Source organism: Tetranychus urticae, chromosome 1, assembly GCF_039701765.1.
Source record: "Tetranychus urticae isolate SD_2017Ah chromosome 1, NJAU_TeUrti_SD_1.0, whole genome shotgun sequence".
NCBI lineage: Eukaryota > Metazoa > Arthropoda > Arachnida > Trombidiformes > Tetranychidae > Tetranychus > Tetranychus urticae.
Genome location: NC_142958.1, coordinates 12,006,802 through 12,034,510, shown reverse-complemented (window position 1 = coordinate 12,034,510; position 27,709 = coordinate 12,006,802). Strand labels below are relative to the sequence as shown.

The following is a 27,709-nucleotide window of genomic DNA, read 5'->3' as shown; positions in this document are numbered from 1 at the left end:
CATCGCCTGCAATCTTTTGTTTAAATCATTTTCATTTTTAGTCTTTCACTGTTTACCCTTTGTTTTGTTTCTAACGTGATCTCATTTTTCTTCAGTTTCTTCAAAATGTCTCCTCAAAGAGAATCTTTTCTTTCAATTTTATTCTTTTTAATAATCATTGATGGATCAATGGCAAGTCTCGGTATTTTTAATGGACTACCTGGGTTTCCTTTCTCATCATCCTCCGCTAACGCTGATCAAGATGCTTCGGCAAGTGAACAATGGCCCAGCTTTGTAAGGATTGTTGATGTTGCTGATTTACCTTCTTTATTGTTTGCTCATCCAAATGCCACTAACCGCCATTCATCTGGCTCTATCTGGTCCAATATCTTCAATATATTTACTGATGGCTCCGAGGGTACTATCAACGATGAGATGGAACGTGAAAACGGCGCTTGGTTTGCTATTCCCGGTTGGAACAAAGCCATGTTTAATGGTACTGGCTTAGGTCATTCTATTTTACCCGGCTTACTGGTCCCAGCTAAAATTGAACCTGGCCAAATCAATGATGTTGCAAATTCACCTCTCAGTCCTCTGTTTAACAATTTCTCAAACATATTTCCACTCGGATTTTTGTTCAACCATGGTCAAACACTCAACCTCAATCCTTTCAATCTCCCATTCTTTCCTGAGTCAAATGCTGTAAACCCATTGGAAGGTTTCAAAGCTGGATCTTTAGCGCCTGAAAAAGCTCAAGTAAGTGAGATTTTTTTCTGAAATAATTATTGTTACTAATGTTATGCTATCAAAATCTTTTAGCCTGCCGTTGAATCAGCTGAAATCAAACCCTTACCAGAAAATAGTGAGACTGTAACGGAAACTCCAAAAACAAAGGAAGCCCGACGAATAAATAAGATCCGTTCAATTCTTCGAAGAGCTCTAAATATCGAAAATGATGAAAATTCTAATGTTAAAGAGGGCGAAAAAGTTGTTAATCTCATTGAACCTGTACAAGAAACTGGAATGCAAATGGAGCCAATTCCTTCAACTGAATCTTATCCTGAATCTAATTCTGTAGAGCATGGGCATGAAGACACTCGATCATTTGGACTTCTAAGCTCACTTGCTACTCTATTGGCTGGTACTTCATTAAAGACTTTAACACACGACCCTCAATCCCTAGGAACCTTACACGAACCAACATTTAATAACGGTCAACAAGGTCAAAATCAACTTTTTGGCTCTAACTAGTTTTGTAAAGAAAAAAATGTAAAACGTTTTTAGATTACGCTTTTTTTTATTAATTGGCTCTTAAAGTGGCCAATCAAATCACTTATCATTGTTTTAATCTGACAAATTTATCAATTGTTGAATAAAAATTAGCAAATAAAAAATGAATTGTTGATCATTGTAGATGTCACCACTGCTTTTCTATATAAACTGCTGCTTGATCAAAAATTAGTTTACTTATTGAGCTTTTTTTAACCTATTCAACTCTACTTTCTCTCTTCAATTTTAACCTTTGTTTGCTTTTTAATTTTAATTGTGTTAATATGGCTGGTCGCGGTCGAGGAGGTCGAGGGGCCAAGTTAATGGCAAGGCTTCAACGTTTGAAATTGGAACAACAGTCTGCTTCTGATACTCCTGATCCTGCCGAACCTATTCCCGAGCCTCCATCCGAAGCTCAAGCTCCATCATCCGAGAGTACATCTCAAACAGATTCCGCTTCAGAAACAGCATCTGATTCTGGATCTGCAACTTCAGGACCATCATCACCCAGACCAACTTCACCGGGTCCATCGCAGAATTTGGGTGGCAGAGGTAAACTTCGACGATATTTAGTCCAAAAAACGCCACCAGAATCACCAAGATCACAATCTCCCGATTCATCTAGTGAAGCAACAAACGATTCGTCTGCAACAGATCAAACATCTACTGGAACTGGTGGTTCATCATCTGCCTCAACTGCCTCATCTACACCACAATCCCCGGTCCGTGCTACACTAGAACCATTATCAGCTATCGCTAATAAGGTTGTTGGAAAAGATGGTGAATCTATCAAAGTCGCTGTTAACTTTATGAAAATTAAAGTTGTACCCAAGAAAAGAATCCATTTATATGCCGTCTTTTTCGAACCCAATATCGACGCAATCTATTTACGAAGAAAGATTTTAAATTCAGATGAAGTTGTGGAAAAAATTGGTACAGTTATGAATTTTACCGGTACCAATCTTTTCTTGCCTCTCAAACTAGATGAAGACCCTTTGATTATTAACACAACACATCCATCATCTCCTGGAATAACTGTTGAAGTAAAAATTCAACATGTTAAAATTCCTCCAGCTGAGGAATTGATCAGTTTTTACAACAGTTTGTTCAACAAGGTTCTTCGAGCTATGAAATTGGTCGAGCTGAACATGCACCATTACAATCCAACGGGCAAAATTGATGTTCCAGCTCATAAATTGGAGGTTTGGCCTGGTTACATATGTGCTATTCAAGAGTACGATGGAGGCCTTATGCTCAATTGTGATACTTCACATCGAGTTCTTCGTAAAACTACTGCTCGTGACATGCTCCATGAAATTTGGCAAACCGATAGTGAACATTTCATCGACCGAACCAACAAACTATTGCTTGGCGCCATTGTTTTGACTCGGTATAACAATAAAGCATACCGAATAGATGATATTGATTTTAAAAGAAACCCATTATCCAAATTTACTTTGAAAGAAGGTCAGGAAATTACCTTCGTTGAATATTTTAGACAACACTGGGGTGTTGAAATTAAAGATCATAAGCAGCCTTTGCTCATTCATCGGCCTAAGCAAAGAAGAGGCGACACGGTAAGTAACCTCAAACTGTTAAAAGGTCAAAAGCTATTCACTATCTTTGGGGACTTTTCACTTTGCTTATTTTATCTCCACCTTAATCTTGATTGCTATTGACAAATGTATAGCTCCATCCAATTGTGGGTCCTTTGATATCTTTCTTTTAGCGTTTTAATTTTCCTTTTTAAGTGTGAGCAAGATATATCTGATGAAATAATTTTAATCTCAAGAACGTTGTTAGAATCAATGAGATCAAGTTGACATTGAATTGCTCCAATCAATTGTTTGTTATAGCTTTATAGAATCTTTAATCTCTTCTTTAAATTTACCAATTATGCCATGTTTATTTTGAGATAGCTATCAACACTTGATATCTCAATTGAAAGGAAAATTTAATCACTTGAGTGGTAGAGTAAGCATGGTCATTCTCGGTAGCGGGTCAAGTCTGTGTAAAGGTAGTAGACTTGCCTTGACTCATAAAATTATCAATGATTAATATTGTCATCACTAAAATTAATCATTTTCTTTTATTTCTTTTTACTCATAGGAAGAAGCACCTCTCATCTGCTTGATTCCCGAGCTAGCTTACCTAACTGGATTGACAGATGATATCCGATCGGATCATAGAGCTATGAAAGATTTGGCCTCACACACAAAAATATCACCAGAAGCCAAACATAGACGGTTGGTTGAATTTATTAGAACAGCTTATGAAAATGAAAACGCAAAACAAGTTCTAGATGATTGGGGTGTTGAAATAGAAAGAAGTCCTCACGTCACAACCGCTCGTAAATTTGCATCTGAAAAGCTTACCTTTGGAGGTGGAAATGAAATTAATGTTGGTGACAAAGCAGACTGGGGCATGAAACTACGAGATGCTTCCATTTTAGATTCAAAGCCAGTTAAACGATGGTATTTTATTTACAATGGTCGAGATCGGCCCAGAGCTGAAGAATTTGTTAAAACTCTTCAAACCATTTCACGAAAATTGGGCTTTTCATTTGATAATCCAAGAAAATGTGAGCTTAGGGATGACAATACAAACACTTACCGGCAAACACTCCGAGATGTCGATAAAAGTGCTGAATTGATTGTTATTATGACACCTGGATCTTCACAGCGAGAAGATCGTTATGCCGCAATTAAACAAGCATGTTGTGTTGATCTTGGAATACCTTCCCAAGTTGTCAGAAATAATACTTTAACTCCAAATAAATTTCGCTCTGTAGTTCAAAACATAGCCATGCAAATTGCTTGTAAACAAGGTGGTCAACTATGGTCAATTAACATTCCTATGCCTAATGCCATGATAGTTGGACTTGATTCGTACCACGATCCATCAAATAAGGCTAGATCAGCTGTTGGGGTTGTTTCATCAATAAACAGACTTGCAACTCGATGGTATTCTCGCTGCTTTTTCCAAAGTCGACGTGAAGAAATTGTTAATACTCTTGGACTTGCCATTACTGCTGCCCTCAAGAAGTACAACGAAGTTAATAACACAATTCCAGGCAAGATTTTTATCTATCGTGATGGTGTTGGAGATGGTGACCTTCCTATGGTTCGAGAATATGAGATTCCTCAACTTGAAGAGGCTATTACCAATTATATTAAAAATAAACCAGAACTCAAGAGACCTCAACTCAGTTTTATTGTGGTTCAAAAACGGGTCAATGTTAAAATGATGCAAATAGCTGGACGAAATCTGGTCAATCCTCCTCCTGGATCGGTCATTGATCATACTGTTACTCGAAAACAGTTTTATGACTTTTATCTAGTTTCCCAGCATGTTCACCAAGGAACAGTCACCCCGACTCATTACATTTCCCTGCTTGATGAATGTGGACTAGGACCTGATAAACTACAGAAATTGTCGTACAAAATGACTCATCTTTATTACAATTTTCCTGCAACCATTAGAGTGCCTGCCCCATGTCAAGTAAGCTTATAGAATCCGTAGTTAATGTAGAAATATTTTTGAATCATTGCAATATTGTTTGAATTTACTAACTTTTGTTTTATTTTTCCTTTTTCCTTTAGTACGCTCATAAACTGGCTTTTCTTATGGGACAATATGTTAAGAATCAACCCAATGATGCATTACTTGACAAACTTTATTACCTTTAAAGCGCTTTGAGATGTTTCTTTAGTCATTCAATTAATATGACAAGTTCAAGACAATATTTTCGATGTATCCAGATAAACTAATGGATCTTAAATACAAATAAACTTTGCAAAACGAAATTTTATTTTTTTGAAAATTTTATTTTTTATTCACTGAAATGAATAATATTGAACGGCATTCATGATTGCTCATGATTTTAACATTGTCAAGTTTTTATTACACATTAACATCCCATAGCTAGAAGATGAACCTTATTTGATTGAATAATAGTTAGCTAATTGAGTTGAATTCAAAGTTTCGAGAAATATCAATGTCTAATCAAGATACAAATGACTCTTGAATAACTTTTGTTTGACTTCTTGATAATTAGGGCAATCCTCAATGAACTTGTAACTCTTTTTTTGGCATAAAATACATTCATGTCACAGTTTTCCAGAGCCTCATATCCTAAGGAATAATGTGAATAGATATAGAGTGAAATATTAGTAAAGAGAGGAAGAGTAAAATTCAAGGTTCTGAATATATAAATTGTATATTGAATTGTAGCCAAGGTTTTATAATTGTGTTCAAATCAAATCAAAGCAAAATTTACTTCTACTCTATTAGTTTATTATGTTACCACTAGAGGACACAGTCAACTTCCTGGAAAGATATTCTGGTTGTCTTCCTCTCATTTAAAATCATTAGTTTGAGTTTTGTTGTGCAGACAATTATTTAACTAATTTACCCTTTTTGCTTATAATCTACTTCTCCGAGTGATTTAGGTCCTCTCAATAAAAATTAGTCAAAATGCCTATCGATATGGTATCGTTTGCTAAAGATTTTATGGCCGGTGGTATTTCTGCAGCCATATCCAAAACCGCTGTAGCTCCAATTGAGAGAATCAAGCTTCTATTACAAGTTCAACATGCTTCTAAACAAATTGCCGAAGCTCAACGATACAAGGGTGAGTAATTAACAATTGATATATCCACAAGTATAAAAATTCTGACCCTTTCTTTACTCTAAAAATATACTAGCTTACATTCTTGGTTTAAATCATTCTGCCTATGTGGCTATGAGTCTGTTACTCAATAGTAGGGGCTACTTTATGTGTGTCTCTTTTGTCTACTATCATTTTAATCTTCACCCTTTTATTCATTATTAATATAATTTAAAAGTTAACTTCAGAGTAAGATATAATTTCATATTTCGCCTTAATATATTTAGTATCCTGACATTAAATGTCATATTAGAGATGAACAGCTTGAGGTTAAATCAAAGGTGACTTTGACCTTGAATTAAGAGATGATGACTTATATCTAGAAAAGGCTTGGTATCTAGAGAAATATCTTTAATAGATTCATATTTGTCGGCTTCTTTTTTAGTCTTTTCACATCTTCACACATCCATCTACAGAAATGAAAATGATTTTAATGTCAACTAATTTTTTTTACGATTTCAATTTTACATAATAGGTATTGTGGATGCTGCTGTTCGAATTCCAAGAGAACAAGGTTTCCTTAGTTTCTGGAGAGGAAATTTGGCTAATGTTATCCGATATTTCCCAACTCAAGCTCTTAACTTTGCTTTCAAGGACAAATATAAGCAAGTTTTCCTCGGAGGAGTAGACAAGAATAAGCAATTCTGGAGATATTTCGCCGGTAATTTAGCTTCTGGTGGAGCTGCTGGTGCTACATCATTATGTTTCGTATATCCACTTGATTTTGCTCGTACTCGATTGGCTGCCGATGTCGGTAAAGCCGGAGGTACTAGACAATACAATGGTTTAGTAGATTGTATTGGTAAAACCTTAAAATCTGATGGTTACTTGGGTCTTTACAGAGGTTTTGTTGTATCTGTCCAAGGTATCATTATCTACCGGTAAGTTTTTTTCATTGTTATATTTTAGTTTTTTTGGTTAAATATATTTCAACATCTTCATTAATATAATTTATTTCTTTTTTCTGTGTAAAATTTTAGAGCTGCTTACTTCGGTTTCTTTGACACTGCCAAGGGTATGTTACCAGATCCCAAGAAGACACCAATTGTCATCTCATGGCTTATTGCCCAAGCTGTAACAACTGTATCTGGAGTTATTTCATATCCATTTGATACCGTACGTCGACGAATGATGATGCAAAGTGGTTTACCTCCTGCAGAACGAATGTACAAGAGCACAGCACATTGTTGGGGAAAGATTGCTAAAACTGAAGGTTCAAAGGCTTTCTTCAAGGGAGCTTTGTCTAATGTATTAAGAGGAACTGGTGGAGCTTTCGTATTAGTGTTATATGATGAAATCAAGGCTTTACTTTAAATGCATATTAAATTAGGTATTTTTTGTTTTCATTATGGATGGGAGGAAGACATCAGGATGGGCCAATTCTACCAATCTAAATTCTTTTAACAGATTCCAATTCACATCACATCGTTTATCAGCTCTGAAAGTTTATTCTCCTAGATTAATATGTCCACTTTTACACATCCACATATGTTAAAATGAAGTCTTAATTTAACAAATTAGAATTTAAAATCTTATTTTTGTTGTTACATTTGATTTCATGCTATTTATCAAATTCACTCTGAAATTCAATGCATTGTTCTAATTATTTCGCATTTATTTCACATTGCACAGGATAACATATGAACAGCTCAGCAAACTTGAAATCCCGCAGAATTTGCTTAAAATCTCATTCCACCGTGCTTAAGTGAAACTCACTCGCCATCTAACATGTGATAGAGTTCGAAATTCCAGCTTGCTATTTAATCGCTTAAATGTTGACTTTATTCGGAAATACTCTCACATTTGAATGGTGAAATGAATTAATTTCATGAGTTGCCAGTCAAGTAATATAATTTATTGATAGAAATCCCCTCAAGAACAATGCTTAGCCAAATTGAATAAATAATTACCAAAGTAAAGTTAATCTTTAAATCTAGCAATAGCAATCCTCGTTTTTTGATTAAAGATTCACCAATTCCAGAACAGAATTAAAAATAAACTAACCTTAATTTCAATGTTTCTCGATTACGGAATCGAAAAATAATTCAAAATTGTAACATGACACGAAACAAAGTATAAAACACCAATAAAAATTTTACTTCAACATTGACATTTGTTATTTACTTTGTTATTCAAATAAACTGTTATGATAAAAAATGGAATGTAATCATCAATCGCTTCAGTATGCGCTTTATAAAATTTTAATAGCATAACAATAGTTAAGTTTTAAGGGCATTACATGTAAGTGACAATAGTGACTTCATAAAGAATGTTGAACGAAAATTAACAATTGACGGAAGCAAGTGAAATATTTATCTGGCCTAAATGATATTAAGATTACCAATAAAGGTTAAAATGATAAATACAAACATAAAACACGAACTACTGATTTTTATCGAATCTCTATTATCATTTAGATGAGATGATTCTTTAATAACATTAAATTCCATGGTTTTTCCTGTAACAACTTTAATTGGGTTTCTTTCATTGAAATCATTAGTTTGAGTTTTGTTGTGCAGACAATTATTTAACTAATTTACCCTCTTTGCTCCTCCGAGTGATTTAGGTCCTCTCAATAAAAATTAGTCAAAATGCCTATCGATATGGTATCGTTTGCTAAAGATTTTATGGCCGGTGGTATTTCTGCAGCCATTTCCAAAACCGCTGTAGCTCCAATTGAGAGAATCAAGCTTCTATTACAAGTTCAACATGCTTCTAAACAAATTGCCGAAGCTCAACGATACAAGGGTAAGTAATCAAGAGTACTGACCTTTACTCTTTAGTCTAGTTGACTATTATTATCAGCCCATTGATGATATTAAATACTCTGTAAATAGAGTTCTTGCTAGAGATTTACAATCTATAGTAAAATCAGAGGTGACTTCGCCTTGGTGTACAATATCTGATAACACAAGGAAATACATTCAGAAAATCCTTAACAAATTCGTTTCTTTATGTTACCTTTTTCATTTGTTTTTTTTGATTTTTTACAATAGGAATTATCGATGCTGCTGTTCGGATTCCAAAAGAACAAGGTTTCCTCAGTTTCTGGAGAGGAAATTGGGCTAATGTTGTTCGTTATTTCCCGACCCAAGCTTTGAATTTCGCTTTTAATGACAAATATAAGCAAATTTTCCTCGGAGGTGTGGATAAAAACCAGCAATTTTGGAGATATTTCGCTGGAGTGTTAGCTGCTGGTGGAGCTGCTGGTGCATCATCAACTTGTTTTGTATTTCCACTGGATTTTGCTCGTACTCGACTAGCTGCTGATGTCACTAAGCCCGGTGCTCAAAGACAATACAATGGATTAGTAGATTGTATTGGCAAGACTCTAAAATCTGATGGTGTCACTGGTCTTTACAGAGGTTTTGTTTGCTCTGTTCAAGGTATTATTATCTACCGGTAAGTTTATTTTAATTGCAATATTTGATCCAGCCACAAAAATACAGTGAATCTGGGTCCACTTCGTCTTTCCGCACTAAATTAGACATTGTAATGCTAATCCGAATCTTTGTCCTTTCCATCTTAGAGGCGCTTATTTCGGTATCTATGACACTGCCAAAGGTATGTTACCAGATCCCAAGAAGACACCAATTATCATCTCATGGCTCATTGCTGAAGCTGTGACAACTGTAGCTGGCATTATTTCATATCCATTTGATACCGTACGACGACGTATCATGATGCAAAGTGGGTTACCTCCAGCAGAACGAATGTACAAAAGTACAGCAGATTGTTGGGGCAAGATTTACAGATCCGAAGGACCAAGGGCTTACTTTAAAGGTGCCTTCTCCAATGTATTAAGAGGAACTGGTGGAGCTTTCGTATTAGTGTTATATGATGAAATTAAGGCTTTACTTTAAATGCATATTAAATTATATATTTTTCGTTTTCATTATGGATGGATCATCCACTTTTAGATATAAGACTTATTTACATTGCCATCGAGATTAAAATTCCAGCTTTGAATTTGATCGCTTAAATGTTGACTTTATTCGAATATACTCTCACATTTTGACTACCGAAATAAACTAAATTTTATGTTTTGTCCGTCAGAATCATATTGATAGTGATCGTGAATGATAAACTAATATCCGATATCAATAAAGATTTTATTTCAAATCCCAATATTTGTTTTCATTTGCATTCAAATAAACTGTTACAATGAGTATTTAAATGCGGTCATAATCAGATTGACAATTGTTGTTGGGTTGCTACTAAAAAGACACAAATAACACATTTATGCACAACTTGACACAAATTGATACAACTACTTCAAGACGAATGGGCAAAAACGGTTAAAAATGGATTTCTTTCGATTTTAGACTCTGTTAGTTTGTAGAGAAATAAAAACTGAATCCTGTAGTGCTATTCAAAAGTTTCTCAGATGGACAGTTATCGATAAAATCGAGTCCAAAGTTGAAACTTCGAATCCATTTTGTACAATAATGGAAGCAGATTTTTTCATGAAACTCATTTTGCTGATGTAAATTTTGATGGTGAACCAGAAAATGGACTCATTTTAAGAAATAAAACTTTTTTTTTCCGTAAAACAGATCAGTTCGATTTTCGATTTAACCTGTCGCATTCGGTGACCATAATAGTTAGAGAGATGAAACTTATTATCGGTCCATAAAAGCTATTTGTACACATCATGTACCAACTCACTTTTCCGACCTATCAACAGTTCTCTCAATATTGGTCATTAACCTAAAAAGTTCGAGACTCAATATTTCGAGAATTGCATCACCTACAATAACCATTCTTTGATCAAACATTTGATTTTATTATGGGCTATGATTTACTGAAATATTAAATCATCAAAGATCCTACGAATAAAGTTATAGCATTGTGTCGCTTATGTCGTCAGATTTGAGTTTAGTTTATAAAGATAAATGGTTATTCTTATCTGTTATAAAGACATTCATTATTAGATGAAACAATCCAGATTTTCTTAGGTATTCAAACATTCTATGTTATAGTTCATAGTACAATCTAATGTTTAGTCAAAGAATGGTTATTGTAGGTGATGCCATTCTCGAAATATTGAGTCTCGAACTTTTTAGGTTAATGACCAATATCGAGAGAAATGTTGATAGATCGGAAAATTGAGTTGGTACATGATGTGTACAAATAGTTTTTATGGACCAAAAATAAGTTTCATCTCTCTAAATATTATGGTCACAGAATGCGACACGTTTAATTCAAAATCGAACTGATCTGTTTTACGGAAAAAATAAAATTTTATTGCATAAATTAAGTCCGATTTCTGGTTCTTCATCAAATTTTACATCAGTTAAAATGATTTCATGTGAAAATCTGCTGCCATTATTGTACTAAATAAGGTCGAAGTTTCAACTTTGGACTCGATTTTATCAATAATTGTCGATCGTAGAAACTTTTTAATAGCACTAACGGACTCAGTTTTAATAACTCTACAAAATAACAGAATCTAAAATTGAAAGAAGTTTATTTTTAGCCGTTATTGACCATTTGTTTTACAGTAACTCTGTCGATTTGTTTATAAACTTGATAATTGTGCTAAGTAAATAATACAATGCAATAGCTTTTTCTTTATGATCTTGAATAATTTAATATTTATAAAAATTATAGTTTATAATGCAATCTAATAATTTGTCGAAAAATGGTTATTGTAAGTGATGCCATTCTCGAAATATTTGGGTTCAAAGTTTTAAGGCCGATGGCCAAAATCAAGAACATCGTTGATAGATCAGAAAAAATATTTGGTTCACAATGTGTACAAATTGTTTTTATGGACCGATAATAAGTTTCATCTCTCTAACTATTATGGTCACCGAATGCGACAGGTTGAATCGAAAATCGAACTGATCTGTTTTACGGAAAACAGAAAGTTTTATTTACTAAAATAAGTCCATTTTCGGGTTGTTTGTCAAATTGTACATCAGCAAAATGCATTTAATGAAAAAATGAGCTTCCATTATTGTACAAAATGGATTCGAAGTTTCAACTTTGGACTCGATTTTATCGATAACTGTCCATCTGAGAAACTTTTGAATAGCACTACAGGATTCAGTTTTTATTTCTCTACAAACTAACAGAGTCTAAAATCGAAAGAAATCCATTTTTAACCGTTTTTGCCCATTCGTCTTGAAGTAGTTGTATCAATTTGTGTCAAGCTGTGTATAAGTGTGTTATTTGTGTCTTTTGAGCAACAAACATCAAACTTACTTCAAAGCAAGGGAAAGAGTTTCGTGTCAAGTAGGTTGAGCGCCATATGCAGTGTTGGTCCGTTCAATTTTACGCCGAAAAACAACCTCAACAAATGGACTTACACGGCTTTCATAAGTTAACTCTGTATATGCATAAGATATCAAATCAATTTTGAATTAAGATCAAAATTGATGCAGATTACACTAACAAATGCTATTACTTCAAAGCTCATAAAGAATTTTTTGGCCGTTTTTGACCATTCGTGTCTATTTGTGCATACATGTGACGATTGCGTTGATCTTTATATTAATAGTAACAAACAGAATATTGAATGAAGATAAACGATTTATGGAAGCGAGTGGAATAACTAACCTAAATAATATTAAGATTATAAATAAAGGATAAAATGATTGCGACAAACATAAAATACGAACTACTGATTTTTATCGAATCTCTATTATCATTTAGATGAGATGATTCTTTAATAACATAAAATTCCATGATTTTTCCTGTAACAACTTTAATTGGGTTTCTTTCATTGAAATCATTAGTTTGAGTTTTGTTGTGCAGACAATTATTTAACTAATTTACCCTTTTTTGCTTATAATCTACTTCTCCGAGTGATTTAGGTCCTCTCAATAAAAATTAGTCAAAATGCCTATCGATATGGTATCGTTTGCTAAAGATTTTATGGCCGGTGGTATTTCTGCAGCCATTTCCAAAACCGCTGTAGCTCCAATTGAGAGAATCAAGCTTCTATTACAAGTTCAACATGCTTCTAAACAAATTGCCGAAGCTCAACGATACAAGGGTAAGTAATCAAGAGTACTGACCTTTACTCTTTAGTTAAAGTTATGTCTTTCAACATCTTCTAATTTATTTTATTATCAACTCATTAAAGACACTAAATACTCTGTTAGATTCTTGCTAAAGATTCGCAATCTATGGCAAAATCAGAGGTGACTTCGCCTTGAAATACATCAGATAATAAGAGAGAGAATTCAGAATATTAATGTGAACAAATTCATTGTCTTTTTCATTGGTTTATTTCAATTTATTATAATAGGTATTGTGGATGCTGCTGTTCGGATTCCAAGAGAACAAGGTTTTCTCAGTTTCTGGAGAGGAAATTTGGCTAATGTTATTCGGTATTTTCCAACCCAAGCGCTTCATTTTGCTTTCAAAGATATTTACAAGCAAATTTTCCTCGGAGGAGTAGACAAGAATAAGCAATTCTGGAGATATTTCGCCGGTAATTTAGCTTCTGGTGGAGCTGCTGGTGCAACATCATTATGTTTCGTATATCCACTTGATTTTGCTCGTACTCGATTGGCTGCTGATGTTGGTAAACCTGGTGCTAAAAGACAATTCAATGGATTAGTCGATTGTATTAGCAGGACTCTAAAATCTGATGGATACTTAGGTCTTTACAGAGGTTTCGTTTGTTCTGTCCAAGGTGCTATCATCTACCGGTAAGTTCATCCCTTCAAAATATTTACTTTTCTAATATAAATACAGAAAATCTCAGTACATTTCTAATCTTTATCCTTTCCATCTTAGAGGCGCTTATTTCGGTATCTATGACACTGCTAAAGGTATGTTACCAGATCCCAAGAAGACACCAATTGTCATCTCATGGCTTATTGCCCAAGCTGTAACAACTGTATCTGGAGTTATTTCATATCCATTTGATACCGTACGTCGACGAATGATGATGCAAAGTGGTTTACCTCCTGCAGAACGAATGTACAAGAGCACAGCACATTGTTGGGGAAAGATCGCTAAAACTGAAGGTTCAAAGGCTTTCTTCAAGGGAGCTTTGTCTAATGTATTAAGAGGAACTGGTGGAGCTTTCGTATTAGTGTTATACGACGAGATCAAGGTTTTACTTGGTTAAACGAAAAGCAAGTCTTTTGTCGATGAAGTCAGCCAGTTGATTTATCGTTTAACCATTTGTATTTAAATTACAAATTTCTGGTGAGTCAATTATGTTAAATTAGTTAATTTTGATTATTTTGAATATTGTATGCACAAAATTTTAATTTATATCATTGAAAACACAACTTACTAATAGCTTATTCAAACAAGAGTTTGCTTTGCCTCGCTGGCAATGTCAAGAAGAGGCTTTATAAAAGCATTTGTTCAAACAAGTTCAATTAACTGGGAAGCTTTTTGTGATAAATAGCAAGTTGCTTCAGCGATTGTGAATAAATTAAAGTGTAAAATATTGACTTACATGATGTGTAAATAAGCTATTTCAAGTTACTGACATTACCTCGTACTTTGCTGCAATGAATTTTGATCTGTTATTTTTTTATTTGCTTCGGGTTCAATGTATCTTTGGATAATTAAGAAGGCAAATTATCATACACTGATTAAAAATTTACTTGTTCTCAACTTTATTAATTCGATTCAAATAAATTTAACGATCAAAATTCGATCATTTGATTATAATCCAAACGATGCAGTATGAAAGTTTATGAAATTCTGATCAAATGCAATAGTTGATCAAAGTTGAGCCGAATGAATCAACCAATAGTTACAAAAATCAACTGTGTGATTCAATGATTGCTCGATTCCCACGATTTGGCAAATCATTAAAAACTTATGAAAATATAAATGATTTGTTTGGTTAACACTTTAAAGGATTTACTAAAGTATATTCAAATGCTACTGAAATTTTGCGATTTTTAGCTCAGTTTTGGCTTATTTTTGCAGGTTTAGTTAAGGATTGTCTTAAGAAAAGGGTAAAATTTAGCAGCTTTAACCCAAAAACTATTAATAAGTTAATATAATAATCCAATAATGCTATTTGAAAGATTGACCTGTGAACTTGGTCAATAAAAAGGCTTTTTGACGCCAATAATGATTTAAAGAGTCAAAATGGCAGCTAATATGTCTTCACTTCTCTATCTTTCAAGTAAATTCACTCATAGTTTAGCTTCCAATTTGCAATTTACAAGTTTATTTGTTTAAAATTCAATTAGCATCAGATTACTGTTTTACAAAGTAAAGTTGCCGCATGAGTCTCACTATTTAAACCAAACTCAACTTCGTTCTTTTCTATCAGTCATCTTCTCTTCTCATTTGCAACAATGTTTCTCTTGACTTTCCTTTTTCTAAATCTCTTTCAACTTTGAACTTTAAACTATTGTCTAAAACTGTTTAATTTAAATAAAAAATAAAGTACTGGGTTATTGGTTATTTCATTTTGATTAAGCCAAATCATGGTTGACCATTTTCTTGGTCTCTTAACCCATCGCCATTCTAATCGTTCCAAGTCACCTTATTCACGTATAAGCAGTGTCAAGAGACAGTTGATTATTACAGCTTATGAAAACTATCTTCCTGAGGATAAAATCGTCTTTTACTTCAACATTCCTAAATCTACATTTCGAGCCATTAGAGATATTTGGTTGGAGGAAAAAATAAGGTATGTTTACAGTTTGTTGCAAAATATTGAACTAATTTGATGCTATGTTTTGTTTGCCATTAAACGAGTTGATGGGTTTATATTGAAAAACCAGAAGATGAACCTTTTTTGATTGAATAATAGTTAGGTAATTGAGATTAAATTCAAAGTTTCAGGGAATATCAATGTCTAATCAAGATACAAATGACTCTTGAATAACTTTTGTTTGACTTCTTGATAATTAGGGCAATCCTCAATGAACTTGTAACTCTTTTTTTGGCATAAAATACATTGATGTCACAGTTTTCCAGAGCCTCATATCTTAAGGAATAATGTGAAAAGATGTAGAGTGAAATATTAGTAAAGAAAAGAAGAGTAAAATTCAAGGTTCTGAATATATAAATTGTATATTGAATTGTAGCCAAGGTTTTATAATTGTGTTTAAATCAAATCAAAGCAAAAATTACTTCTACTCTATTAGTTTATTATGTTACCACTAGAGGACACAGTCAACTTCCTGGAAAGATATTCTGGTTGTCTTCCTCTCATTTAAAATCATTAGTTTGAGTTTTGTTGTGCAGACAATTATTTAACTAATTTACCCTTTTTGCTTATAATCTACTTCTCCGAGTGATTTAGGTCCTCTCAATAAAAATTAGTCAAAATGCCTATCGATATGGTATCGTTTGCTAAAGATTTTATGGCCGGTGGTATTTCTGCAGCCATTTCCAAAACCGCTGTAGCTCCAATTGAGAGAATCAAGCTTCTATTACAAGTTCAACATGCTTCTAAACAAATTGCCGAAGCTCAACGATACAAGGGTGAGTAATTAACAATTGATCTATCCAAAGGATGAAAATTCTGACCCATTCTTTACTCTAAAAAATAGACTAGCTTACATTCTTGGTTTAAATCATTCTGCCTATGTGGCTATGAGTCTGTTACTCAATAGAAATAGTAGGGGCTACTCTTTATGTGTCTCTTTTGTCTACTATCATTTTAATTTTCACCCTTTTATTCATTATTATTATAATTTAAAAGTTAACTTCAGAGTAAGATATAATTTCATATTTCGCCTTAATATATTTAGTATCCTGACATTAAATGTCATATTAGAGATGAACAGCTTGAGGTTAAATCAAAGGTGACTTTGACCTTGAATTAAGAGATGATGACTTATATCTAGAAAAGGCTTGGTATCTAGAGAAATATCTTTAATAGATTCATATTTGTCGGTTTCTTTTTTAGTCTTTTCACATCTTCAAATGTCCATCTACAGAAATGAAAATGTTTTTATGTCAACTAATTTTTTTTACGATTTCAATTTTACATAATAGGTATTGTGGATGCTGCTGTTCGAATTCCAAGAGAACAAGGTTTCCTTAGTTTCTGGAGAGGAAATTTGGCTAATGTTATCCGATATTTCCCAACTCAAGCTCTTAACTTTGCTTTCAAGGACAAATATAAGCAAGTTTTCCTCGGAGGAGTAGACAAGAATAAGCAATTCTGGAGATATTTCGCCGGTAATTTAGCTTCTGGTGGAGCTGCTGGTGCAACATCTTTATGTTTCGTATATCCACTTGATTTTGCTCGTACTCGATTGGCTGCCGATGTCGGTAAAGCCGGTGGTACTAGACAATACAACGGTTTAGTAGATTGTATTGGTAAAACCTTAAAATCTGATGGTTATTTGGGTCTTTACAGAGGTTTTGTTGTATCTGTCCAAGGTATCATTATCTACCGGTAAGTTTATTTCAATTGTTATATTTTAGTTTTTTTTTGGTTAAATATATTTCAACATCTTCATTAATATAATTTATTTCTTATTTCTGTGTAAAATTTTAGAGCTGCTTACTTCGGTTTCTTTGACACTGCCAAGGGTATGTTACCAGATCCCAAGAAGACACCAATTGTCATCTCATGGCTTATTGCCCAAGCTGTAACAACTGTATCTGGAGTTATTTCATATCCATTTGATACCGTACGTCGACGAATGATGATGCAAAGTGGTTTACCTCCTGCAGAACGAATGTACAAGAGCACAGCACATTGTTGGGGAAAGATTGCTAAAACTGAAGGTTCAAAGGCTTTCTTCAAGGGAGCTTTGTCTAATGTATTAAGAGGAACTGGTGGAGCTTTCGTATTAGTGTTATATGATGAAATCAAGGCTTTACTTTAAGTACATATTAAATTAGGGATATTTTGATTTGGTGGACAAGACCATCTTCGTAAAACGAAAAAGCTCGTAATCATTATCTCCATTTAAGAAACAAACCATAAAAAAATCGTAAAATTCTAAAGCGACTTTTATTGCAATTCCAATGTTCATTATTGAATTCGAGTGAAAGTTCATTCTATTATTTACCACTTCTCTAACTTCTTGTTTTTCCAATAGCCGCTGTTAATACATCATTCAGCATACCGCCCATCAGCACCTCACTCGATGAATCTTAATTTAAAATCGTAAATAAATTCAACATTGGTTTACAGTTGTTTGTTATCTTCATTTATCTGCGTGTACAAACCAGGGGAAGTGATATCTATTCGAGTATTGATAATCTCTGTTGAAAGTGGATTAATCAAAATTTTTCAGCTTTTGTTACAACTTCCACTTTCTAATTATACTTCTTGGCAGCTCATTTTGTTTCATTGGTATGCCAATTTACTCCCATAAGATCCAACCTTGTAACAATTTATTAAGGTTATTCGCTTTTTACCTATTTATTCCTATCATTCATAGAAGTGAGTACAATTTGCCACAATACTTTCAGTGATGCCCTTGCCAGTTAATTATGTGCCTCTTTGCTACAAATCTCATCTGATTATATTTTCATTTTTTCGTATCATAATGACTCAACCTTTTTCTTGATTGTTATAGCTTTGATAACCTTAAATTTCCATCAGTTGCTCAATAAGCCTCAACAGTGTGTTTTATATCGAAAATGTCAAATTACTTAATGAGTACAATTTCAAGCAACCTTTTTAGTTCATCCTCTTAAGATCTATTCGATAAATCAACTAGAATAGGTTAAATAATTATCAAATTAACCTTTGCAATGCTTAAAGTTGATACTTTACTCTTCAGAGTTTGAAGTCACACCAATTAGATAATTCTTCACTATCAAGTGCTTATCAATATTAGCTCATCTTGATTTTTTATTGGCCAATTAAATAATTAACCCGATTAATTCAACCTTGAATTAACTTATCATTTGGCTGGTTTCGAGTAGTGTTCAGAGGTAAATGTAACAATGAATATGTATGCATTAATCTAAAGTAACAATCTTATTATAAACTAGGCGTTTCTTTTTATTGATTTAATATCAATTTTTTTACTTTTCTTTGGCCTCCTCCAATACTCTTTCCATCTATTTGGTCATATTACCCATTACCCAAAGCCACTTTACCGCTTTTCGAATAAGGTCAATATGAGCTTTCCGATTAAAAGAATGAGGTTCTGAAATTGGTGAATGTGTAAATTGGCTGGTAGAAAAGAGGGTGGAAAAAGTTGGTCCCTTTTTGTCAAAATCAATGTAAAAATCACTTTTTTAAATAAAAAGGGCTATCAATCAACTCAAGCTGATTGAAATCCATCTCTTTATACAACAAATTCAATCATCTGACACAATTGAAAAGCAAAAGTATCAAAATCCAGTCAATGTACAGAGTATTATCAGCCCTCACTTTCAAGAGGATTGATTGGTTGACTTTCAACAGATGTAAAATTAAAAATCGAACTGTTGTTTTATGCTCACAAAAACAAACAACTAAATCAATATTAAAAAAGTAATCTATACAATTTGACTTTTGCGCTTTTTTTCAAGTTTAAAATTAACGCCTTGTTAGTCACAAGTCTCTCTAAATACTGTTGACTGTTTTTGTTATGCTCTAACGTCTTTAAGATGAATTCATCTGATGAACATTCCAAGAAGCAAGAAGAACCTCAAACACATGAAGAACCTGAACCAATATCGACCGAAGAAAGACAACCTTTTGTTAATAGTCTACTAAACCTGATCGATCAAAACAAAATTGATGGAATCATTGATACCCAAAGACACATGTAAGTAAACATTTGTTTTGACCTATCTTTACATCTTTTGAAGACTTTTGACAAGAGAGAAATTGTATTTGACATCTATTATTTTGTTAGCCTCTACTAAATTTTATTTTAATTAATTATTTACTTTGTCTCTTCACCAGGATGGCAAGATTTGAAAAAACTAATGAAATGCTGGTCAATTGTAATGCCCTTTCACTTTCTCGATATGAAATTGCTATGAAGGAAGTTAAAAGAATGAGCCAAAATTTGGGAGAAATGAAAAAGGATTTAGATTACATTTTCAAACGAGTTAAATTTATTAGAACGAAATACAATCAGCAACACCCGGAAGCTTTTAAATGTAAGTAGACAATTAATAATATCATTGGAAAAGGGAAATGCATATTTAGTGATGATAGTCATAACATCGATAGTAAGTTCATGAATTAAATCTGGAATAATTAACTCTTTGGGTGTTTAACCCTCATATTAATCATTTCCTTGTTTCTTGGTCCATGGACATCTCGCTTAAATCAAGATTAAAACTATAAAATTACCTATTAGATTTTTTACATTCACTATTGTCAGATGAATTTTTTTATATGATAGTTAGCTGCATATCCATTACTCATTTTCCCATTGAGTTTCGCTCTTTTAATATCTGTAAAATTGACAAATGTAACATTGATAATGATAATAATTTAAATATAAATTTGATAATTTGAACAATACTAATATGCATCTGTTTCAATTGAAATTTTAGCGCTGATGAACAAAGGTAATCAATTGGATGAAGAAGAGGACGAGGAATCTTGATGGAACTGACCAAACTAAAATACATCAAAATAATATCGGGTTTGAACCAGAGAAAAAAATTAAAGAGATGAAAAAAAGCTGGACGCAGTTGCGGATGGTTTTTAGTTATGAATGTGCATGTTGTGTTTGTAAAGAGTTAATCGAATAAGTCTTTAAGAGAATGATTCATAATTTGGCTTATCGTCACAATTTTTGAACAATCTTTCGAGTGATGGCTAGGTTAATGCCACTTGTCCTTTATCTCTATTAAAATCTTTAAAACAAGATGGAAACAAAGCGACAAGCAAATTTTGCTATAACTTTTATCAGATCTTGGTGTCTTTGGGTTTCCATGTTTATGTTGTTGCTGGTTCTTCTATTGCCTTGGAATTTTTGGAAGTTTCATTGGAGTAAAATAACAGTGGGCTCATGCCGAGAAAACATCCGATCAAGATACCAATAACCCGTCCGATTTGAACGCTTAAACGAGTTCGTAACATATCAGTCTGAGCTGGCGTCAATTTTGGATAAGTAACACCGATCTTATTGGCTAGTGTCTCAACATACCAAGCTGACCCTATTCCAGCCACATCTGATATAGCATTTCCAAGGGCAGCAGCAGCCATGGTGGAAATACCTGAAGGAACAGAAAAAACAATAGATTTTAAGTACTCTCGAGAATCTTAATTGCCATAAAATGAATTGACTATTGTACAGAAATTGACGAAATGGACAGAGTTTTATCGTTATCCATTTATTTAGTATTACAAAGAAATTTTGTAAAAGAAATCGAAATGAAATTGTATAGCAAAATTTTCCATGATATTGTATTTAATTTAAAAAAAACTCACCAAAAGCGACTCCAAGTGTTGTATCAATATATTCACCCGCAAGAATCATAATAAAATTATCAAGAAAACCAAATCCAATGAAAGGAAGTGATTGATGAAAGGCAATTTGACGCATTTGTTTAGAGTTTGGTGGAATCACGTTAACAGACTGAGATCCTTTATCTGGTAAAATTAGTTCTCGTCTTTTAGATAACTCTTGCATCAACATATCTTGCTCTTTGGTGCCAAGTAGATCAACAAATGTTTTGACCCCATCGGGCTCTGTTAAAAAGGACCCTGACTTATAATAAGCAGTTTGTTTAAAGGTTAACTTATACCCAACATTTGAGAGTAATTTTTTAGCTAAAAAATTTTGGTTTCCCAGCTGACCAAGATTCCGAATCACTTGGATAGTTTTCATCTAGAGTTTGTGATGATGAATTAAGTTAATAATGGGATTTTTTCACTGGCTTGGTTAGTCACTAATTTAATTTGATTCGTCAACTAAGAAACAATTGATGACATTGAATTGATTGCGATGGATATTTAATTGGGAGGGTTAATTTGATTAAGGACGGATTTCTGTTTAGTCTTCAGTAGCAATGATGGTAGCAAAACTATTAATAGATGCTTGGTTTTGGATACTGAGTGATCATAATCCAACATATCACAGTTAAGGTTTGATTTATAAACATTTATTGATTGAATAAGTAATAAATAAAGATCGATAAACACAATTAAAAGATGATTTGGAGCAGTAAATGTTGACTAAAGCAGCAGTGAAAAGGTAGGAAGCATTGAAAGGTCGAAACAAAACAAAACAAAACAGTGTAATGCTTTTTGTAGCTGAGTATAGAAAAAAGAAAGACAAGATGAAACATAAATAAGGGAAAGTCGTAAGTTGTTGATGATAAAGATGAAGAAGAGGAGAAGATGATGAATGCCTTTGGGTTTATGCACAATTCAATAATCTCTTTCTTCTCTTTCACTATTTCCTTTCTCTAAGCCTTTTCCTCCCAATAATGTAGCTTTCATGAAATCCTTTGGCTGCTTAACTGAATTTCAATTGATGTTGCATTCATCTTCCACTAGCAAAAGGCAGGCGAACTCCAAGAGAGCAATAGAAATGACAATGATTTTGACTCAGATTATCTGAGTAAGTAAACAAACAAACAAGAATAATTCTGGTCACGGAAGTAATTTAATTATCCTACAAGCTTCACCAAAATACAACTTTGATCTTTGTCATATTTTAACCTTTCTAGATTTGTCAATTTTTAAAACGCCAAGCTAACCTTTAAATATAATATTAATGAAACAAGAAAATATTAAGCATCACCAGCTTATGTTTTTAAAAAAGTTAATTGTAAATGTGTTAACAGCTTTGATAGTGTTTTAATTAAAATGTATTTTTATATTATCTGTGAAATGGTAATGAGATGGTTAATTTCATGGATTATTAATGTCTTGTCAGCAATCCAGTCACAATTTTCTGCTCAAAATTTCGAATGTGAAATTGATTTAAATGTAATTGATTTGTGTTTCTTATTACATGATAAAGGTTAAATCAGTAAAAAATTAATTTCCGGTGGCTATTGAATGAAAATAAGGTCAATCTTGCAACCAAATCAGGCAAACAAAAATGATTAACATCAGTATATTTCACACATTAACATTAACAATTCAACTCTAAAAATGGTGTTAAAAGTAGCAAATGAACTCATACGAAGTGTTCCGATTAACTATATTGAGCAGAAAAATCATCATTTAATCGTTTAATACAATTATCGTTCGCTCGGTCAAATTGAACAATCTGATTGTAACAGCAAAATGTTAAACTTTTTCTAGTACAGTTTTAGGTTAGTAGATGTCACTAGTATCTGTGTTCAGTAAGGGATGAATTTTTCTTATGTTGTTTATCGAAGGGAATTAAAAGTTGATTAATGATTAATGTGAGGCCAAAGATAATAAACAAAATAAACATGATTCTGTGTTAACATTGTTTTCCCTATTTGATATTTTATCTTATCTTTCCCTCCCTACCTAGTTACCTGGTTGTCAGGTGAAGAATAAAGAATCTGAGATGCTTTGATTGGATGGATTGGCTTATTTTGATTACCTCGATATAGACCATTGTCATTGATTTAACCGCAAACCAACCTTTGGTTCATCGAGATAACTGGTTGACTTGAAAAATTTCTGGTAAGTCGGCTTTTGGGTGATCAACCCTCTGATTGTTGTTTAACGTAATCAATCACGAGCAGGATAGTATTCAATAACATACAGTAATACAATAGCAAAAGGAAAGATGTTGCCGATTATCTGGAGAATTGATTTCTAATTACTATTAAATGAATACTTTAAACTTGACCTTGTTATCGATTATGTTTTGTTGCTATTTTATTGCTGCTTTCATTATCAATAGTTACCTGTCTCATCGTCAATTGAATGATTCAACAAAAATAGAGTAAATAACAAATCTCTTCTCTCTTTTTATCTGTAGGTTGCATTTAAAAAGCATCAAGTATGTCAACCGATATCACTTTTCCTAAGAAAGTTTGCTTTTGTTTGTTAACTGGATTTAATGACAATGGACCAATTGATCTTTCAAAGAAACCAACCAGTTTCCTTGGTTGATTGGCTTAATTGGTACAGGTCACTTATTATTGAAATCTGGTTTGGTTTGATTTTTTATTATTATCAAAAATCATTTTCTAATCTTTTCCATTCTCATCTTCAGGTCTTCTTCATCTTCTCAAAGTCAGTTTTGTATCAAATAATGATAACCACAACAACAATGGAGTCAACAAAGAAAGAAATCACGGAGCGCCTGTTAACCAGGTCAATTAATCTTTCAACAAAACAATTAAACATCATCTGAACTGCAAATTTGTTTTTTATTGGCCATCAATTGACTGTTGGAATTATAATAATCCCAATAACTGAAACATGGTTTAATTCAGGGAAAAAAAGTCAATAGCAAATAAGGATGACCGAAGGAGTACCAATTTTCATCATACAATCAATTTTAATGTAACATCTCATCAATGGGTATGATTATGATGATGAAAGTGTTTCAAATGGATCCTACTTGTAAAGGGTCAATCACGATTCCAGATTAAATTTGATTTCCAATGATTAAGCAATGGGTTATTTTATTTAAGGTAAGTTTTATTTATTTCCAGCCAAAGTCAATAGTCACTGAATTTATTTTTATTTTTTCAACTTCAACTCTGCAGGTATTTGGTTAAAAGAAGCTAACGAGTTAAATTAGCAAAATAAAAGACTGGAAAAGGCAATGGGAATGCTGACGATCAAATGGGAAAAGGAAGACGAAGAAGCGTAAAGAAGCAACATTAAGATGAACAAATGGAATAGAGATAGAAGAGAGAATCTTGAGGAGCAAAATGAAGATTCAAGTTAATTAGTTTCTTTCCATTTAAAGGTTACTCCACGGTTGGAAAGCAATTTATTTTTACCAATGTAGAGTCAAATTTTTGGCTAATTAATTCAATGAAACAAGTGTCCCTTTAGCAGTAGCCTAACTCATTTCCAATGGTCTCTTGTCATATTGTATCATCACTCTATCACCCTATGAATCAATTTAAAAGTGAAAAAATGTGACACTCCAATTAGGTCTACAGCGAAACGAGAAGTAGATGAAATACTTGAGAGCAACTTTTCACATTACCACTTGAAATATTCATAATTTATCGTCTATTTTAAGACTCAGTTCAACTTGTTCCATTGATATTTTTATCATCACTGCAAACATTGCTTTACGCCTTCGTCATCTCATTTTCCCTTCTCATTTCTTGTCAATTTACCTTACAATCAAGTAGTTAAGAGAATTAAAATTACTGTCAGTCTGAAGATGAAAGGGAAAACACTGAAAACCTTGATGGTTCTGTTTAATTTTCAACGTCATTTCAATTTCTTGCTTCTTACAAGTCGTTTACCCCTTTAAACTGGTAAACATTGAATTAATCTTTGATTTCCAGCAGGCCATGGCGATAACAATGTTGCAGTAAGCATTATTGTTGACTGATTCTTCAGTTAAACAACTGATAAAATCAAATGGTTATTTTGTAATTACATATCACACATATGCACATTAAGTATCCTATTACATGAAAGGCAGAGAAGGCAGAAATAAACAAACATTGAAATGAAAAAGGTTCAAAAGTTTAAAGCAAAACATCAGTTTAGATTGAATGCCAAGTAAAATAGCAATTAACTTTGACAAAATAAAATTGACGTAGATTAGCTTGAAAAATAGCAAAGTTATCATTTAAGAATGTTCATTTTGACGAAAAAATTGTCAACTTTTAAAGCTCAAAAATAAGGCCAAAATAAATCTTTCCAAGGTAATCTCAGCAACAAGTGATTCGTATAAACTGTTGCCACTTTGCATTGAGTGTTTCCTTGAGACATCAAAACATCTTAATTATGAAAGATTAACGTATTAGTAGCTTAAATGTTAATAATAGATTGATTTTGATGTAATCGGGATTGGCAAAGTGGTAAAACAAAACAAACCATTGAAACATCAAATCAATTGTTTATTTTACCTAAAAATTTTTACTCCAATCAGCAATTATTAATCATGAGATTGAAATGAAAGACAAACGTTAAAATGATTTGTAATATAAAAAAAGGAACCCAAATTATCTGGAGTTGGCCAGTACATCAAGTCAATAATGGTAATCAAACTGGCATGTAAAATAATGGAAAAAAGTCGATTTTGATCTTTGATGCTGTTTCGAGGGTCAACACATGATGTTGATTAACTGTTATAGTTTTTATAGCTTTGATTATTTGATAAAAAATGAGAACCTTTAGTGGCTTTAATAAAAGAATGATAAAAAAAGAATCCCAAAATAATGGTAATTTCAATTCTAATGATTGGGCTACCAAAAAATCGCAATCAATAGTCGTCAACATACAAATGTAGTTGTCAATATGATGTGAGGCCGTGATTATATCTATCATTATTGTTGTTTGATGTCGATGATAATGATTATGATTAGTGTAACAGTAACAATAATAAATTAAAGCATTCTCGTTGACTATTAACATAACCAAAAAAATGAAACATCCTGTTGATCTTTCCTTTGTCAATTGGCTTTGGCTATATTGTACAGAAAAAGCAATAATAAAAGTAAAAATGAGTAAGATTTCCCTTGTTTGTCAACTGAAAGTAAAATGGATTGAATATGGTTGATAATAAGGAATAGATTTGTGTTTGATTAGCGTAGAAATGATTTTGATTAGGTTTAATCAGTAAAAAAAAACGAGATGAGACATTGCTTTGTGTAATATTTCGGTCAATGTGAATATTTAAAGGTAGGCCCACTGTGAAAAGGATAACCTCCCACCCAGGGCCAGATTTAGATCCGTATTGTCCCATAGAGAAATAAATTCGTATTGTTAAGTTGAGGGTCCAAAAGAATTAAGCTTAAACAGAATTGTGACAATTGAAGGGGAAACAAAACAACGGCACAAACACACGTCCTTTGGAAACATAGAAACATTGTGTTCCTTTGGTTATGCTTGATTGGTTCAGACCAAGTCCTGGTACATATTCAAAGTCCATTAAACTGTGTACATTAATTGTGTACAGTTGTTCATTTTTACTAGTTAACCATAATGTCATAAAGTGAAAATATAATTAAATTAAAAATCATAAAATGAAAATAATCAAAATTGATGATTATCAAGTCTCTACAAGTTTTAAGTAAACAAAAATGACTAATAAATTGCTACTTTAAGGTAACTTTATTATTATGAAGATGGCAGCATAAAAGGAATCAATTATGTAGCCTTTATCACCTTAGAAACAAAATTCAAATTGACAGTTATGTTAATAAATATTGATGAGCAAACATAAAAGTAACCAACCCTTGACATAAACATTTTATCTTTATTTTTCGGTTTCATTGTTATTAATATTTGAATTGTTTACTGATGATGATAACTCTTAACTTTGGAGGAAATGGTCCATAACAAGAAGCAAAAGAAAAGGCGATAACCAATGGTCATTGATGTAAATGAAAAGCGTTTTGTTGAATTCAAATGGTTAACCAGTTTTTACTTTTCTGTTACTCCTGTTTCAACCGTATTGTTATTTTCAATTGTAATCATCAAGGAAATTTTATTCATCAAGACTAACTTAATTATAACTGTTAACTGGTCAATAATAATGCTGATTAGCCCAAAGATGCTGGTAGACTTTCCCTAGCTATTACTTGGTCGACAACACGCGATTCAGTTTAACAATTAAGTTTCCTGGGAAAACTAACATTTGTTCCGTATTCGTGTCAATTATCATTTAAACATTTCAATTTTAATTTAAATTAAATCATCATAGACAAACAATCAACCCGATTCTATTGGATATACCGATGGTTAATGAACCATGGATGAAAATTTAAAAATGATAAACACTCAATAAACAGATAATTATTCCAATGACGCTGAAAGCAAATAAGTCAACACAGGACATTGGTGAAGTCGGATTA

General features: G+C 32.7%; 8 protein-coding genes and 1 long non-coding RNA gene across 9 annotated transcripts; 8 read left to right on the top strand and 1 right to left on the bottom strand.

Moving 5' to 3' along the window:
• Positions 1 to 1,387, top strand: LOC107361073 (uncharacterized). The gene is made up of 2 exons (XM_015927804.3): positions 1 to 735; positions 799 to 1,387. Exons 1-2 carry the CDS (start codon positions 106 to 108, stop codon positions 1,228 to 1,230), a joined length of 1,062 nt encoding a protein of 353 aa, XP_015783290.1. The 5' UTR covers positions 1 to 105; the 3' UTR covers positions 1,231 to 1,387.
• Positions 1,388 to 1,455: 68 nt separating this feature from the next.
• Positions 1,456 to 5,054, top strand: LOC107361071 (protein argonaute-3). The gene is made up of 3 exons (XM_015927801.3): positions 1,456 to 2,825; positions 3,358 to 4,749; positions 4,851 to 5,054. The coding sequence occupies exons 1-3, from the start codon at positions 1,533 to 1,535 to the stop codon at positions 4,935 to 4,937; spliced, it is 2,772 nt and encodes a 923-aa protein (XP_015783287.1). The 5' UTR covers positions 1,456 to 1,532; the 3' UTR covers positions 4,938 to 5,054.
• Positions 5,055 to 5,629: 575 nt separating this feature from the next.
• Positions 5,630 to 7,452, top strand: LOC107361074 (ADP/ATP translocase). Its single transcript, XM_015927805.3, has 3 exons — positions 5,630 to 5,881; positions 6,393 to 6,798; positions 6,898 to 7,452. The coding sequence occupies exons 1-3, from the start codon at positions 5,725 to 5,727 to the stop codon at positions 7,229 to 7,231; spliced, it is 897 nt and encodes a 298-aa protein (XP_015783291.1). The 5' UTR covers positions 5,630 to 5,724; the 3' UTR covers positions 7,232 to 7,452.
• A 947-nt stretch (positions 7,453 to 8,399) lies between these two features.
• LOC107370649 (ADP/ATP translocase 3) lies at positions 8,400 to 9,891 on the top strand. Its single transcript, XM_015938618.3, has 3 exons — positions 8,400 to 8,665; positions 8,914 to 9,319; positions 9,447 to 9,891. Exons 1-3 carry the CDS (start codon positions 8,509 to 8,511, stop codon positions 9,778 to 9,780), a joined length of 897 nt encoding a protein of 298 aa, XP_015794104.2. The 5' UTR covers positions 8,400 to 8,508; the 3' UTR covers positions 9,781 to 9,891.
• Positions 9,892 to 12,642: 2,751 nt separating this feature from the next.
• Positions 12,643 to 14,511, top strand: LOC149094592 (ADP/ATP translocase 3-like). Its single transcript, XM_089268200.1, has 3 exons — positions 12,643 to 12,920; positions 13,176 to 13,581; positions 13,670 to 14,511. Exons 1-3 carry the CDS (start codon positions 12,764 to 12,766, stop codon positions 14,004 to 14,006), a joined length of 900 nt encoding a protein of 299 aa, XP_089124326.1. The 5' UTR covers positions 12,643 to 12,763; the 3' UTR covers positions 14,007 to 14,511.
• Positions 14,512 to 16,090: 1,579 nt separating this feature from the next.
• LOC107370650 (ADP/ATP translocase) lies at positions 16,091 to 18,010 on the top strand. The gene is made up of 3 exons (XM_015938619.3): positions 16,091 to 16,342; positions 16,859 to 17,264; positions 17,367 to 18,010. The coding sequence occupies exons 1-3, from the start codon at positions 16,186 to 16,188 to the stop codon at positions 17,698 to 17,700; spliced, it is 897 nt and encodes a 298-aa protein (XP_015794105.2). The 5' UTR covers positions 16,091 to 16,185; the 3' UTR covers positions 17,701 to 18,010.
• An 810-nt stretch (positions 18,011 to 18,820) lies between these two features.
• Positions 18,821 to 21,282, top strand: LOC107361077 (kxDL motif-containing protein CG10681). Its single transcript, XM_089268203.1, has 3 exons — positions 18,821 to 19,584; positions 19,725 to 19,924; positions 20,327 to 21,282. The coding sequence occupies exons 1-3, from the start codon at positions 19,424 to 19,426 to the stop codon at positions 20,377 to 20,379; spliced, it is 414 nt and encodes a 137-aa protein (XP_089124329.1). The 5' UTR covers positions 18,821 to 19,423; the 3' UTR covers positions 20,380 to 21,282.
• LOC107361075 (transmembrane protein 65) lies at positions 19,857 to 22,526 on the bottom strand. Its single transcript, XM_015927806.3, has 2 exons — positions 21,210 to 22,526; positions 19,857 to 20,995 (listed from the first exon to the last, which is right to left on the bottom strand). The coding sequence occupies exons 1-2, from the start codon at positions 21,607 to 21,609 to the stop codon at positions 20,715 to 20,717; spliced, it is 681 nt and encodes a 226-aa protein (XP_015783292.1). The 5' UTR covers positions 21,610 to 22,526; the 3' UTR covers positions 19,857 to 20,714.
• A 595-nt stretch (positions 22,527 to 23,121) lies between these two features.
• On the top strand, positions 23,122 to 25,766 carry LOC107361433 (uncharacterized). Its single transcript, XR_001568517.3, has 4 exons — positions 23,122 to 23,390; positions 23,692 to 23,837; positions 23,929 to 24,352; positions 24,428 to 25,766. It is a non-coding gene; the product is annotated as an uncharacterized LOC107361433 (long non-coding RNA).
• Positions 25,767 to 27,709: the final 1,943 nt, after the last annotated feature.

Coding starts and splice junctions, on each gene's coding strand:
- LOC107361075 (XM_015927806.3), bottom strand. CDS start 21,609: ATGAAAACTATCCAAGTGATTCGGAATCTTGGTCAGCTGGGAAACCAA. Junction 20,996..21,209: donor AACACTTGGAGTCGCTTTTG/GTGAGTTTTTTT, acceptor CTGTTCCTTCAG/GTATTTCCACCATGGCTGCT.
- LOC107361074 (XM_015927805.3), top strand. CDS start 5,725: ATGCCTATCGATATGGTATCGTTTGCTAAAGATTTTATGGCCGGTGGT. Junction 5,882..6,392: donor CGAAGCTCAACGATACAAGG/GTGAGTAATTAA, acceptor TTTACATAATAG/GTATTGTGGATGCTGCTGTT. Junction 6,799..6,897: donor CAAGGTATCATTATCTACCG/GTAAGTTTTTTT, acceptor GTAAAATTTTAG/AGCTGCTTACTTCGGTTTCT.
- LOC107361073 (XM_015927804.3), top strand. CDS start 106: ATGTCTCCTCAAAGAGAATCTTTTCTTTCAATTTTATTCTTTTTAATA. Junction 736..798: donor TAGCGCCTGAAAAAGCTCAA/GTAAGTGAGATT, acceptor AAAATCTTTTAG/CCTGCCGTTGAATCAGCTGA.
- LOC149094592 (XM_089268200.1), top strand. CDS start 12,764: ATGCCTATCGATATGGTATCGTTTGCTAAAGATTTTATGGCCGGTGGT. Junction 12,921..13,175: donor CGAAGCTCAACGATACAAGG/GTAAGTAATCAA, acceptor TTATTATAATAG/GTATTGTGGATGCTGCTGTT. Junction 13,582..13,669: donor CAAGGTGCTATCATCTACCG/GTAAGTTCATCC, acceptor TTTCCATCTTAG/AGGCGCTTATTTCGGTATCT.
- LOC107361071 (XM_015927801.3), top strand. CDS start 1,533: ATGGCTGGTCGCGGTCGAGGAGGTCGAGGGGCCAAGTTAATGGCAAGG. Junction 2,826..3,357: donor AGCAAAGAAGAGGCGACACG/GTAAGTAACCTC, acceptor TTTTACTCATAG/GAAGAAGCACCTCTCATCTG. Junction 4,750..4,850: donor GAGTGCCTGCCCCATGTCAA/GTAAGCTTATAG, acceptor TTTTTCCTTTAG/TACGCTCATAAACTGGCTTT.
- LOC107370650 (XM_015938619.3), top strand. CDS start 16,186: ATGCCTATCGATATGGTATCGTTTGCTAAAGATTTTATGGCCGGTGGT. Junction 16,343..16,858: donor CGAAGCTCAACGATACAAGG/GTGAGTAATTAA, acceptor TTTACATAATAG/GTATTGTGGATGCTGCTGTT. Junction 17,265..17,366: donor CAAGGTATCATTATCTACCG/GTAAGTTTATTT, acceptor GTAAAATTTTAG/AGCTGCTTACTTCGGTTTCT.
- LOC107361077 (XM_089268203.1), top strand. CDS start 19,424: ATGAATTCATCTGATGAACATTCCAAGAAGCAAGAAGAACCTCAAACA. Junction 19,585..19,724: donor ATTGATACCCAAAGACACAT/GTAAGTAAACAT, acceptor TCTCTTCACCAG/GATGGCAAGATTTGAAAAAA. Junction 19,925..20,326: donor ACACCCGGAAGCTTTTAAAT/GTAAGTAGACAA, acceptor TTGAAATTTTAG/CGCTGATGAACAAAGGTAAT.
- LOC107370649 (XM_015938618.3), top strand. CDS start 8,509: ATGCCTATCGATATGGTATCGTTTGCTAAAGATTTTATGGCCGGTGGT. Junction 8,666..8,913: donor CGAAGCTCAACGATACAAGG/GTAAGTAATCAA, acceptor TTTTTACAATAG/GAATTATCGATGCTGCTGTT. Junction 9,320..9,446: donor CAAGGTATTATTATCTACCG/GTAAGTTTATTT, acceptor TTTCCATCTTAG/AGGCGCTTATTTCGGTATCT.